The sequence below is a fragment of the Conger conger genome, chromosome 15 (genome assembly GCF_963514075.1).
Source record: "Conger conger chromosome 15, fConCon1.1, whole genome shotgun sequence".
Classification (NCBI taxonomy): Eukaryota; Metazoa; Chordata; class Actinopteri; order Anguilliformes; family Congridae; genus Conger; species Conger conger.
In genome coordinates, this window is record NC_083774.1 from 24533533 (window position 1) to 24547186 (window position 13654).

General features: G+C 42.2%; 1 protein-coding gene across 1 annotated transcript; it reads left to right on the plus strand.

The window, feature by feature from the left end:
• The first annotated feature begins 4240 nt into the window (after positions 1–4240).
• Positions 4241–12316, plus strand: LOC133111473 (lactase-like protein). The gene is made up of 9 exons (XM_061221868.1): positions 4241–4324; positions 4413–4522; positions 4951–5079; positions 5209–5304; positions 5516–5570; positions 6398–6563; positions 7073–7343; positions 7593–7719; positions 11676–12316. Exons 1-9 carry the CDS (start codon positions 4252–4254, stop codon positions 11789–11791), a joined length of 1143 nt encoding a protein of 380 aa, XP_061077852.1. The 5' UTR covers positions 4241–4251; the 3' UTR covers positions 11792–12316.
• The last annotated feature ends 1338 nt before the right edge of the window (positions 12317–13654 follow it).

The following is a 13654-nucleotide window of genomic DNA, read 5'->3' on the forward strand; positions in this document are numbered from 1 at the left end:
GTATGTGATGTAGACAAAATGCCCATACAAAACTTAGGGAATTGGTATTGCAAAATTCAAAAAATGCTTGTATAGTGTCTTGTTTTTGCATTATATATATGGGTATATTAATCAAAAATCTATGTCATGCTAATATAAAAAAACTGCCTTTATACATGTTGAGTGTCAATTCATGCTTTTTGGATTATCATTGTGGATATCTAAGTTAAAGCAATTATTTTACATGAACACAAACAGCACTTTTGTATTTCTTTTTACAGGGAGATCTGTTTTGGATAATCTTAAGGCAGACACTCAGGTAGAACTAACAATACAAGTTTTCCCCTGCACATTATGGTTCACATCTGGATTTAGTATAAACATGTAATAAAGAGACAAATACAGTTGGAGCTTAAATCAAGTTTATCTGAAAAATTACAAAACCTATCAGAAGTTAAGCTGCTGATCCTCCCAAACCATCCATGCCCTGAGCAAATGGCTTCTAGAGGGATCATTTCTAATGGCTTACATCACCCAACTACTGGGCTCAGGTTCTACACTGGATGAGCTGAGATGAGAATTAGCTGTGCCGGTATAAAAGTTATGGTGCATTTCTTTGCCTGTGAATTAAATCTAATGGCAGTGTTTTAAATGCATGCAGGGACGAGAGCTCCCGTGTCAAAGTGCTCGGTGAGCTGGCGGTGACAATCAACACCCTGAGTCCTCCGGTGCCTTTGTCACTGCGAACACAAGTGGATCAGCCCCACAAAAATTAACTTTGCTTACAGAGTGAAACCCCCATTTCTAAGAGATTTGTTTGCCCCAGCAAAATGTGCTCACACTCCATTGAGCTTCAATAGAGGCGGGATTGTGGCCTGTGTTTGAGTCATAGGATCGCCTCAATAGACACAAACCTACTGGATGCTTCTGTGCTGTTTTTGTGACAGCGGTGCGGTTATTGTGTGACCGCGGAGGTCTACAGGGAAGGTGAATTAAGTCCAGAGCCTGGGGTCACTTTCTTGCATTTGGGTGCAGTTTCCAGACAGGACAAATGCAGGTCCTGTAACAGGTAGGAGACAGTGTGATTTGAGTGAGTGAGTGAAAGAGACCAAGAGAGGGGAAAGAGAAAGAAGAAAGAGGGAGAAGAGAAAGAAAGGATTGCGCTGTGGTGCTGCCGCGCTAAAGGGAATTTTTTTAGGAACAGTGAAGAAAATAACTGAAATAATTTTGAAAGCATCGGCTACTGAAGGCATTGCACTAGGGATTTCTAAGTACCGGGAAAAACATCTTTGGAGATGTCATTCTTTTGGACCCTGTTGGAAAGACTGAGATATTCTCTTTTTTGGCTTGCATACTGCATTAATGTTTCAGTTAGTTGGCTAAAATGAATCTATTGAAAACATTTACTTTCACAGCGGATTCTTTCCAGAAAAGAAGGTAACAGCTTGACACAGATTATTGATTGATGGTTTTCTTTTTGGTCCACAAGTTTGAGAAACTGGCCTCTTGGAGGAAGTTACCAGTGTTTCTCACTCTTGAGTGAGCTGTGAAACTTTCAACCAGCATTTATCTTGCATCTTACCTTTCGTAAAGAAAGAAAATTATTTTGCATAATTTTTTGCCTGTTGCTGTATTAGTAAAGCAGTGGTTGTTCTTCATGTCACGTGTCACTAAAATATGCAACAATAAGGGGGTTTTCATGAACCAGGAATTCTCTTGAGATTTTATCTCTCTTTTACAAGAGACATGGCCAAGACAGCAGCAACAATAAGTAAACATGAAAGTGAATAAACCAAAGACTACAGATAAAATAATAACAAAGTATAAATAATTAAATGTATTAATGTGGTTACAATGTTTAGAGTCCTGAAAATAGACAGACAATTTGGAAAGTTACAAAAATGAACAAATTGTGTTTGTGAAGAAAGAAACTAATATGTGTTTGTGAAGACAAACATTTGACAAACATTTCCATTTAATTTTTTAGTAAAAAGTTGAATCCAGCCAATGTCCCTGGGTAATGTACAGGTAGTGTGCTTCCCCTATGCTTGGTGTGAAAGTTGATATTAATATCTGGTTATGAGCACAGTGGAACCTGGGTGCGATGCTGGCTGCCCTCAGGTGGGGGGTGGTCTGTCGCCTGTGGGAGGTGCTGATTCAGGGTGGGGGTGATGGCTCCGTCCTCTCTCCCGCAGGTCAGACTGCTGAGCGAGAGAGCGAGAGCCACAAGCCGGAGGAACGCCATGCTGCCGCGCTGCGTGTGGAGAGTGAGCCATGTGCTCGTGCTGGTGCTGTGTCTGTGTGCGGCTGACGACTTCGACTGGACGAAGACCGACCGCGGATCCTTCTACTATGGCACATTTCCGACTGGTAACACGCAAAAGCAAAACCTCTTACAACCCCCCCCGCCTAATAACACCTCCCTGTGGTGTGCACCATAGCCACAAACAGCAGTGTTCAGGGATGTGTTTGTGTGCATCATTACAGCTGCAACAATGAAGCAGTACAGTTATATGTAAATGCTGTGCAGAGTACATGAAAGTGTCACAGTACCTTTGCCTTATGAAGCACTAATGAAACTGAAATTAATATCACATGTAGGCAGCTCTGAATCCTCTGTATATCTATTTATGTATGAAACAGATTTCAGATAGCCTAAAGATGAAAACATGGAGCACAGATCAAAAATAATTAGAATAACTGCATTCATAAAGAAATCCAGACTTATTCTACTAGAGGCCACAGTTTCAAATGTTTGGGCATTGGGCCATCGTCTGTAAAAGGCTGTTCTCCCATTGGCAGCATTTTGTATACAACTTTGTTGTTACACCGTTTTTGTAATTACTAATCAGTGCCTACAGCTCCTAATCCATGGCAGCAAATAGAGAAAGACATTTACATTTCTAATAGAAGTAGTTATTAACTTCATACTTTGACCCATTCATCAAAAAGTAGAGATGTAGAGTAATTTTAGAATAACCACATTCATTTGCTCGAATTTCTACGCAAGCTCGATTCATGAAAGCTCATTCATCTTGTCTTTCTCGCTGTCATCAGTGAAATCATTCCCCTGGCACCTTGTCCCTGCCAGTATGCTGAATTGTTTGAATCGTTCACTTCATCTGTAATAAAAGCGCTGAGCATAAATCTTTCATGAGTACAGGCCAGGAGGAACTCACGCTGGAAGTCTCTGTCCTTCTCCCCTGTTGGTCTGTGCCGTGACCGTGGGCAGGATTTTCATGGGGTGCCGGCAGTTCAGCCTATCAGACGGAAGGAGCTTGGGACAGAGATGGCAAAGGCATGAGTATCTGGGACGTGTTTTCCCACAAGAAGGGAAAGATATTCCTGAACGACACTGGAGACTCCTCCTGTGAGGGATACTACAAAGCCAAGGTGACCACATTAAAGACAAAGAATTAAAGCTAGTAAAGGATAATAAGGAATAACCCACAGTGCCTTAGAACAAGCTTAAATATCATTAACCAATTTGAATCGCGTGGGCTTACCTTACCTTATTAAATAATTGCTATTGTATGTAAAGTTAAACCACACAAACAAGCACACAGGAATCCTGAATCATAATTTAAATGGTAAATGGCAAATGGCTGGCATTTATATAGCGCCTTTATCCAAAGCGCTGTACAATTGATGCTTCTCCATTCACCCATTCATACACACACTCACACACCGACGGCGATTGGCTGCCATGCAAGGCCCCGACCAGCTCATCAGGAGCATTTGGGGGTTAGGTGTCTTGCTCAGTGACACTTCGACATAGCCCGGGCGGGGGATCGAACCGGCAACCCTCCGACTGCCAGACGACAGCTCTTACTGCCTGAGCCATGTCGCCCCCATAATTTACCATAGCATCTCCTACAGGGGTGGGGGTTTTCAATCAGAAGGGCTTCTGCCAGCTCCTTGTGCATTCATGGCTCCTCTGTTTGGTTGGAGTACCGAGTCTGCCAGCACCAGCTGCATAGTGAATGCTATCCACTGGGACAATGACAACTCAGCTGGTGAGATAAAGAGATAAAGCAGCCTTGCATTGAAGGACATTCATGCTAGTCTTAACCCTCCAGATCTGACACTGCAGTGACAGGGAAACAGATGCAACTAGTTGTCTACACATAGAAATACACACAGGTTTACTCTTACAACTGGAAAAACTGCTCTCTCCCCACATCCATGATGTTGTGGGCTCAGAAAGCTAATGCCTTCCACGTTCCATCCCCTCCCCCCCCCCATCCCCTAACGCAGGACGACATCTCCTTAATGAACGAGCTGAAGCTGAACCATTACCGCTTCTCCATCTCCTGGCCCAGGATCCTGCCCACTGGAATCAAATGTAAGGACCTGTCCTTCCTCCTAATAAAGGACAATGTACTGCGTGTTATGGGTTGCAATCTGAAGTTGGTTCCTCTGTGTTTACCCAGCGGACCACGTGAATGAGAAGGGGATTAAGTACTATGATGACTTGATCAACCAGCTCCTGGAGAACAAGATCACCCCCATTGTTACTCTCTATCACTGGGATCTTCCTCAGGTGGGTTAACCAACAGGACAGGCAGTGATCCCCACTGCATCCCATTCATGCAGTTGTGTAGCCTGCACACAACTGTAGCAGTTGTCAGAAATAATGCAGTGTAATGCATTCAATATGAGGTAACTGGCTGCTTCGGCTGTTGTCTGCCTAAATTGAAGTAGAACTAATTGGCTGTCAGGCCACAATGTTAATTTCCCTGTGATGATCCTCAAAGTGGCCAGTAATGTAATGTAATGAATAAAGAGTTGTAATGAGCGTGATTTTTATCATTGTGTGTCAAAAGACAGATTTTCTAATACAAATGCATTCACAGTTATTTCTATGTCGTTTCTGCTTTATTATACCTGAGGTATATGTCTTCACCAATTTCAATTGCCCTGTGCAAATTCTACAAAGTTGTCCGTTAACTTCTTTCTGAATGTGCACAGGTCTTGCAGGAGAAATACGGAGGATGGCAGAACATCAGCATGGTCAGCTACTTCAACGACTTTGCCAACCTGTGCTTTGAGAGATTTGGGAACCGGGTGAAATACTGGATCACTTTTAACAACCCGTGGGTACGGTACCATAGATCAATAACAATCAAATCACAATGTTCTGGATGTCCACAGCACTGAATGAACTGTCACATCAGTGAGCGGTAATGTATCTGATGTACAGTCGCATGTGCTGTGCTTCTTTTGCAGTCAGTGGCAGTAGAGGGCTATGAGACCGGAGAGCACGCTCCGGGCCTCAAGCTGAAAGGAAATGGGGCTTATAGGGCAGCCCACCACATCATTAAGGTGAGAAACAGCTGAGAGGTCCCTTCAGAGGTGACAAACATACAGCTCTGCGTTTAATATGCAGATAAACACATTTCAGCCACTCCCAGAGAGAAATGGAATTCTTTATTGTTCTGAAATCCTAAAAGGCCATGAGGAAAATGAATGGTTCCCTCTTGTTATGTTGCGATGGGTTGGTTTTACAATATTTGCATTTGCCTCTTTCCCTCAGGCGCATGCAAAGATCTGGCACACGTATGACACCCAGTGGAGGAACAAACAAAAAGGTACAGCAATCAAAGCCAGTGCAGCAGTTAGCACTGACTGCTTGAAGACCATGGTAGCTGAGGTTGGGGTACTATGGTGGTTAAGGGTGGTCCCTTAAACTTATGGAGAACAGAAATGGAAAGTTTCTACATATCTCGACATTAACACACCAATTAAAAACAGCACCAGCTGGTATCCCAATAGTCCATTTGGCACATATAATAACAATTTGATTCCATAAAATGTTTGCTGCATTTCTGGTGAGGAGCTGAGAAGATGCAGTCACTCTGTTTAAATGGACCATGGGCATTGACAATTATCTAACCCCTGCTTTGATTGATGTGTTATAGTGAGATGCCCACACGGTTAAAGAGAGGTTCAGTCTAGGGCAGAAATCATGAGGACTAGGACAATACCAATGAAGTACAAACTCCAAAGGAATGCATTGGTGCAGGGCAAGCACTCAAAAGTATGCTTGACCTGACAGTTAAGATTTCTCTGGTGAAGTAAAAGGGCCAGGGCTCATCACTCAGGGCGAGGATGAGAGCCTCTTCACAGTACAGTATGTTTTACACTGACTCATTTGGCAGATGCTTTTTGTACAAATTGACTTACAAGGCCATTATGAAGGTGTGGAACAAGTGAAAATAACTCAGTTACTGCAAGCACGGGTACTTCGGTACGGTAACACCACAAATATTTGACTGCGGTCATGATGTAAGTGAATGAAAGTTGACATTAATATATTGACAAGACTTCAAAAAGGAAGGGCTTGCAAATCGCAAAAGAAGCAGAATGAGCATTCCTTTTGCTAGGGTATTAAAGGAGGTTTTACTCCTTTCCACAGGTCTGGTGGGCATCTCCCTCTCAGGGGACTGGGGAGAGCCTGTGGACATCACCAGCCAGAAGGACATAGAGGCGGCTGAGAGATACGTCCAGTTCTACCTGGGCTGGTTTGCCACGCCCGTCTTTCATGGGGACTACCCTCAAGTGATGAAAGACTACATTGGCAAGTTACTCCTGATGCACTCGTGATCTTTAGGCATCCACAGGCAGAGAATTTGAGAAGAAAATTTAGACCTCGTCTGGGAACTGTCAGTGAGAGTTGAATACTGAATCAGCAGAGTGATGTTACCCCAATGTCTGGGTATAAAACTGGTTGTAGTTAGCAGCCATACAGGGGGATGGATACCCAAAACGTTCCAATTCATTAATTCATTTTCAATTAATTTCATGAATTTAAATTAATTTAATTGGAATTAACTCCAAACCTGTGAGGTAGAACGTGCTTCTGAGGACACGTGTGTTTGTCTGTGACCAAAATAACAGAGGAAGCTACATTGGTGGGACAGCCCTACTGGTATAACTGAGAACTTTGAAATGAAAAGAGCAGAAAAACGGGGCATTAAAATGTGTTAAAGGAACAGCAAAAGTCCATCTCTCTGTCAGCCTTAAGTCTTGGACATAATGGGGGAGTGGGGCACTCACTCACATATCCTGTGGCTCTCCTCTGTCCAGGAAGGAAGAGTGCTCAGCAGGGCCTGGGGAACTCAAGGCTGCCCAGCTTCTCCGCCCAGGAGAAGAGCTACATCAAGGGCACCTGCGACTTCCTGGGCATCGGCCACTTCACCACCCGCTACATCACGCAGAAGAACTACCCGTCCGGCCGCGGAACCACCTACTTCACCGACCGTGACTTGGCCGAGCTGGTGGACCCGCGCTGGCCCGACCCTGGGTCCGAGTGGCTGTACTCTGTCCCCTGGGGGTTCCGTCGCCTGCTCAATTTCGTGAAGGTAAGGGCTGTGCATCGCCGAGCTATGGGGTCTGCTGGGTTTTGTAGTCAATTAGCATCTGGGTTTCTTGGGTCTGAGTTCATTGATGATTTCAAGATAAAAACACAAACCAGCACACGCTCTCCAGGTCGAGGACTCCTGCTACAAGCGCTATTCTATTAATCTTCCTTCTGGTGGCTGGTTTTTAGTTTTTCAAATCTTCATCAGTGTGGGGAGACCTGCTGTAAATTGCCCTTATTTCTCATTTAGACCCAGTACGGGAACCCGATGATCTACGTGACGGAGAACGGAGTTTCGGAAAAGATGATGTGCACAGAGCTTTGCGATGACTGGAGAATACAATACTTCAAGGACTACATAAACGAGATGCTGAAAGGTCAGCTCCCACATCCATAGGGCTGTGCAGAACTTCCTCATGTCGGGGCGGACAAACGGAGCTGCATCTGTGTTCTGAACTTCATGCCAGCTTGTGCTTTCATTTATTTACATGATGTGATATGTCCGCTCAGTTTTTTGATCAGCTCATCACTAATAGCTGCAGACTGTTCTTGTGCCTCTCTAAGAAATGTTTAGAAATGTCTAATCTACCAGTCTACAGCCTCAGTGCAAGTAGATTGAGACAGGATGATTGGTGGAAACAGAAATCTGCATACACACTCGGCCTCCAGGGACTGAGTTGATCATTCTAGCCTTAATGTTGCCCCAGGGAAGCAAATTAGACGATATTTATTTTAGCAGACCAGCATATGAACCCTAGGATCTTCCCTACACTCTGGTCTTTGTATTCTTAGTAATCCTCCGAGACATCTCTATATTGGCTGTCCCAAATTTATCATCATCCAGAGGTTATTCTGAAAGCTAATGATGTAACTAGACTAGGGGTTTCATGTGCTTTCTCACCGAGGCCTGTTCTTGCTGCTCATTCTCCCACACAGCTATTAAGGACGGGGTGAATGTGAAGGGCTACACAGCCTGGTCCCTGCTGGACAAGTTTGAGTGGGACGAGGGATACTCAGAGAGGTTTGGGCTGTACTACGTGGACTTCCGGAACAAGAACAAGCCGCGCTACCCCAAGGCGTCCGTTCAGTACTACAAACGCATCATCAGCTCCAACGGCTTCCCCAATCAGAGAGAGGTGAGAACCACCAAAATATTCCATATGACCTACACACAAGTGCAGCCAATGACCTGCTGAAGACTGAGTACTTCCCTGTGGTTCCTGACCTCCTGCACAGACACTAGGAACATTGAACAATATGTGCAGAACTAGGAGTACTCTGTATAATGTTCATCAGACAGGGAGAATTATCAAGGTAGTATATACGTAGGTATTAATGGTAAATGTATCAAATGTAGTTGAGGAATGCAGAATGAAAATTGCCTGATTATTTTGTAGATAAGCATGTATTGCTTTTTTATTCTGAATGGTTCTACATTGATTTTGAACTAATATTGTCTCCCAAAAAAAGGTTGAGGGGGGAATAAATAGTACTTTAAGTATATAATCATTAGGTATATATATTGGGCTCTACAAAAGTGGAATATACACTGCAATAAATGAGTGGATGAGATTCAGTTTCATAGAAATGCTCTATTCTCCCATCTGATTTCAGTTTCTGCCAAAACAACATTTTTGGGAGACCGCATGCATTATTCATCTGCAAAATCCACTTCATATTGCTCTGTGGAAAGTGAGTTAGTCACATAGAACATAGTCCAGATCAGAGCTGGGATGGAGAAACCACAAGAATGTAGCCATTGCTAAGTTACAGAAATAATAGTATGGCTGAATAACAGTTAATTACAGTCATTTGTGTGTGTTGAAGGTCTGACACCAGGATGAACGAATCCTGTTTGTGGAAAAATAATTGCTGTAAAACAGAACAAATGTAGAGGCTCATTGGTGCAGTGAATTAATAGTCTGCCTTTGTGCCACTAATTGACTGGTGCTGTTAAATACTCACTCCAGGTGGAGAACTGGAAGAGGAAAGCCACAGAGACCTGCTCTTCCAGCAATCAGCTGCTCGCTGCAGGTGAGTAAACCCCCAACATTACCCTTTCTTCTTATTTCAGTCACAGTTCAGAAGCTAGTTGGGGCAAACAAACAAAAAAATAAACATATAAATATCTTACTTCTGATGTATTTTACCTGCATATCAGGAAAGGCAGCTGCAAACTGACTTAATGGATGAACCTGGAATCTGAGCAAGTGCTGACATCTCCAGCCATCTAGAATAAAATTATATTAAATGACATCAGGAAGTAATGCACAACTACCCTCTGAAAATGAATAACCCTCTGCAGCAAGGCTAGCAAAGCAAGGAGACGTAAATAAATATAAATGAGATCAGTATTGGAAGAGTACAACTGCAAGGGTATCACTGCAATCATGCGTGTATCTCAAAACTTCCGATGAGTACTTCCGGCCTTTTGAAACATTGCATTTCCAGTGTACCTGAAATCAGAGTCACTTAGAGGTCATCTAAACAGCTTAGACACCAGCGGATTAGCCATCTAAACCTCTAACAGGATTTTTTTCTTTGTTTGCCCCTCCAGCTAGAAGAAAGTCCAAGGAACATGCAGAAATGCCAAAGGTTTGGCCAGTGCATGATGAAGTTTAGGTACTAGGAGTCAAACAAGAGTCAATTTGTTTTTGTTGTTGTTGTTGTTGTTGTTGTTGTTGTTTTTTTGGCTTGGCAAGATTTTCATGGTGATCAAGCAAGCAGATGTCATGGCACAGCATTGGCTTTTTATGCACTGTGATATTGTCCCAGGAATCACACAAGGAAACCTTTCCCTTATTCTGATTGGCTCAAAGGCCTGGAACGGCAGAACCTGATTGTGACAGTGAGGAGTCCATAAATGTCTTTGCCCAATGACAGTGCTATATCTGTGGGTTCTTGTTTGTTTGCTGTGGCTCCTTTTTTATTTGGGGGGTGGGGGGGGGGGGGGGTGGATTTCCAGCACCAAATGTTTTATGTGTAACTAAAACAGATGCCCATTGAAATCTTTTCAACCTGATATTGCTTAGTGTTTACCTACATATATCCAGTTTCACTTCCAGAGAGGTGATTTGTTGATAAACTGCTGGTGAACCATGGGATCATTTTTAATTAAAGACAAGTTCTTCATAACAAACCTCTAGCCCAGAGTACATCTGTCTACTATGACCCTAGTAAGGAAGTGTTACAGGCGGAATGTACAAGAAAAATTCACAAATTCACTAGGGAATGTTTGGATGCAGAGAACATTCAGAATGTAGCCTCAAAGGGCCCATTTAGCTACAAAAGCAAAACATCAAGACATAAATAATTATTCAGCCAAATAAACAACACAGAGCAAGGAATTTATAAAATATAGTAACCTTTTTACTTGCTGTAAATGGCACAGCCTTATGCTATGATTGTTTTTAATCACTCATGCTTCTGTGAGGTTAAATGGAAGAAGCTTGACTAACTGCATAGGAATATGTACATATGGAGTCGCTATGATGACAGGCAGACAGGTTATCATGTGCATGAATATTTTGGTGTGCATGGGGGGGCCTTGGTGGAAAAAACGCTGAGAACCATTGCTTTTCAAAATATTACTATCTGAAACTAAATCTTCTTTCACACTTTTATAGAAATCATTTTCTGTAATTTGTGAGCTTGTCCATCTGTTGCTGTGATACTTGTTCCTAGACTTGTTCTACTTCCCTAGTCAGCTGTCCCTCTCAGTACAATTGGTTCTGATCGTTTTGTCCAAATGGCTGGGAATGAAACCGTGTGGGCCCACCACTTCCACGCAGTGTGCTGCCCACGCTTCCCACTGTTATTACACTCCGAGCGGGGAAGTGCAATGTGTGTGGGTGTCAGATCATTTTCATAATGGAGGAAAATGTACCAAGCAAACTTTGGACAGAATGAGATGCAGCACATCCACTTCTGTAGTCCGTAGTCCATAGACACTTTTGACGAAAGGTCGCTCAGCCACATTGTCAAGGAGACATGTTTGTACAGTCGGTTTACCTGTTGCTTTGTTAAATTGATCAGCAGTCCTCAAAGGGTTAATGTGTCTTGAATAAATGCTAAGTAATTTCTTTCTCTTTGCTAGAAGAACAGCGGAGTACTGCTGCCAATATTCTAAGACTAATTCATGGTAAGCACTTGCGCACATGCTCATTAAAAGGAAAAATAAAGCGAAATGCTTTGCAAAAACAATTAACCCTTTGAGTGCTGAGCATAACACTCATGGCATTCTGAGGCAACATGAGTGAGTGCGTGTGCTTAGAAACTCAGGGAAACAGCGTGAAGAGAAGAGTGTTTAATATGTTGCATCTGTGTGTTTCAGACCCCCTGACCAGTCACATGGAGATGGTGACGGAGATCGTGGTCCCCACTGTGTGTACGCTGTGTATCCTCCTCAGTGCGGTCTTCCTCATGTTCCTACTGCGCAGACGCAACTAGCGACGCACTCAACTATAGCGTGGTTATTCATTTCTCAGTGTGACACAAACACACCTGTACTGGGCCCTTCTGTTAAGTCTCAATCACACACAGGATCTGTGACGCTCAACCTGACTGAAGGTGTTATGCTGAAAGGACTCTGACTTTAAAGCCGGTGCTTGTAGATGTACAGTAAGTGTTACTTCTATTTGACAAGAAGCATTTTCTTCAAGTCCCAGTGTATTGTGTTTTTTTATTTTTTTTATTTTGTAGATTCAAAGATTGGCAGCCAACATCTTAATGCTGTTCAGAAATCAACAAGGATGAATTCAGGTTTGATGTTTGATGTGAAGTTAATTATATTGGTTGCATTAATAGTCAAATATTGTTTTAACTGAAACAAATGTACAGAATCCTTACCACATTTGCAATCACAATGAGCTACTACATGCATATTTTTATAATCACACACTTCTTTATACACAGTGGGGAAGCAATTGTAGTGACATGTGCTGTTTTAAGATGGGAAAAAAGCTTTAAATTCCATGTAAAACATGATAATTAATAAAGCTATAAAGCTAATATTTCAGATGAAAACAAAACACAGCAATAAAGATTGAAAAGGTTCTTTGAATAATTCTGAGCCTCACCTGTGACTGAGTTCATAATAAACTAATGAGGCCACCAGACTGGTTGGGGCCAGCACTGGCTGTTGCTTCAAATGGTAGGTCTGAAACACACAAACACAAGTATTAGTAAATGGAGGACACTATAGAATACTGCAGTGATTCTAATACTGGTCTTGAAAATCAAAAAGAATCTAGAGGGGTGTGCTGGAATTTACTAAAGTCACAAACACAGCAACCATACAAGTACAAGGTCATAAACATTTTTTTAAATTTTATGTAACGATATAGGGACATTTAGGGACATTCAGTGAGTCAGCAGTAGAGGGCGCCCCTTAGCCAGGCTGAGTAGAGTATTGCAGTTTTACATATTCTCCAGCAGGTCGACTATTGCTATTGTCTTCATTGCGGCAACAGGCTCTCTACATGTCAAGAGTTCGTTCTCAAGAATACAAACCACAAATCTAGACCATACTATTCAAAACCACTGTCAGAAAAACAACAATAACCCCTATACAACACAAACGTGTTTGTTGGTGTTTATTTAAATGTTTACATTTTATTTAGGTATTTAACAGATGCTCTTATCCAAGTGTATACAAAAAGGTTAAGAAAAGTGCAAAGGAAACACTCAAGTCATTGCCAGTGTCACAGCCAATGGAATTTGTAATTCTCTGTTTAATCCTTAGAACATTTTTAAAAAGGTGATTAATTCCTCAGAATATTGCAGGCCATCACCATGCATAAACACCATAAAGATTGATGGCTACCCTGAAATACAGACAGCATCACAGAAAATTCCAGCGGGTGGGTTTATAGTGTATTGAATAGAAGTGATGAAAGTAAAAAGAAAACTCCACTACTGTTGCATTTGTTGACATGAGCAAAGATGTTGAGGTGCAAAACACATCAAATGCGGATTGATAACTTGTGCCCAGATTCACAGTGCATGTTCAAATTAAAAGCGGAAAAGCAACATATGTTTGCAGTAATATATTGCCTTAATTTATGATGCAATGGCAGCAGGGTTCAGTTGCTGAGTGAATATAAAATATTTTATTTGTCATGTATGACTGACACAATTAGGCTCATTTCATGTGTAATATTGGGAGTTGTCCTTTATTTGAAACATGAACATACGTATAGCATTGACTGTAAGAAAAAAACCCTTGCAATGTATCATGACCTAGACCTGATTGGACAGTGGCTTTAAATGACAGAAAAAAGCTTTGATAAAGGAGCTGTTGACAAGAGGATG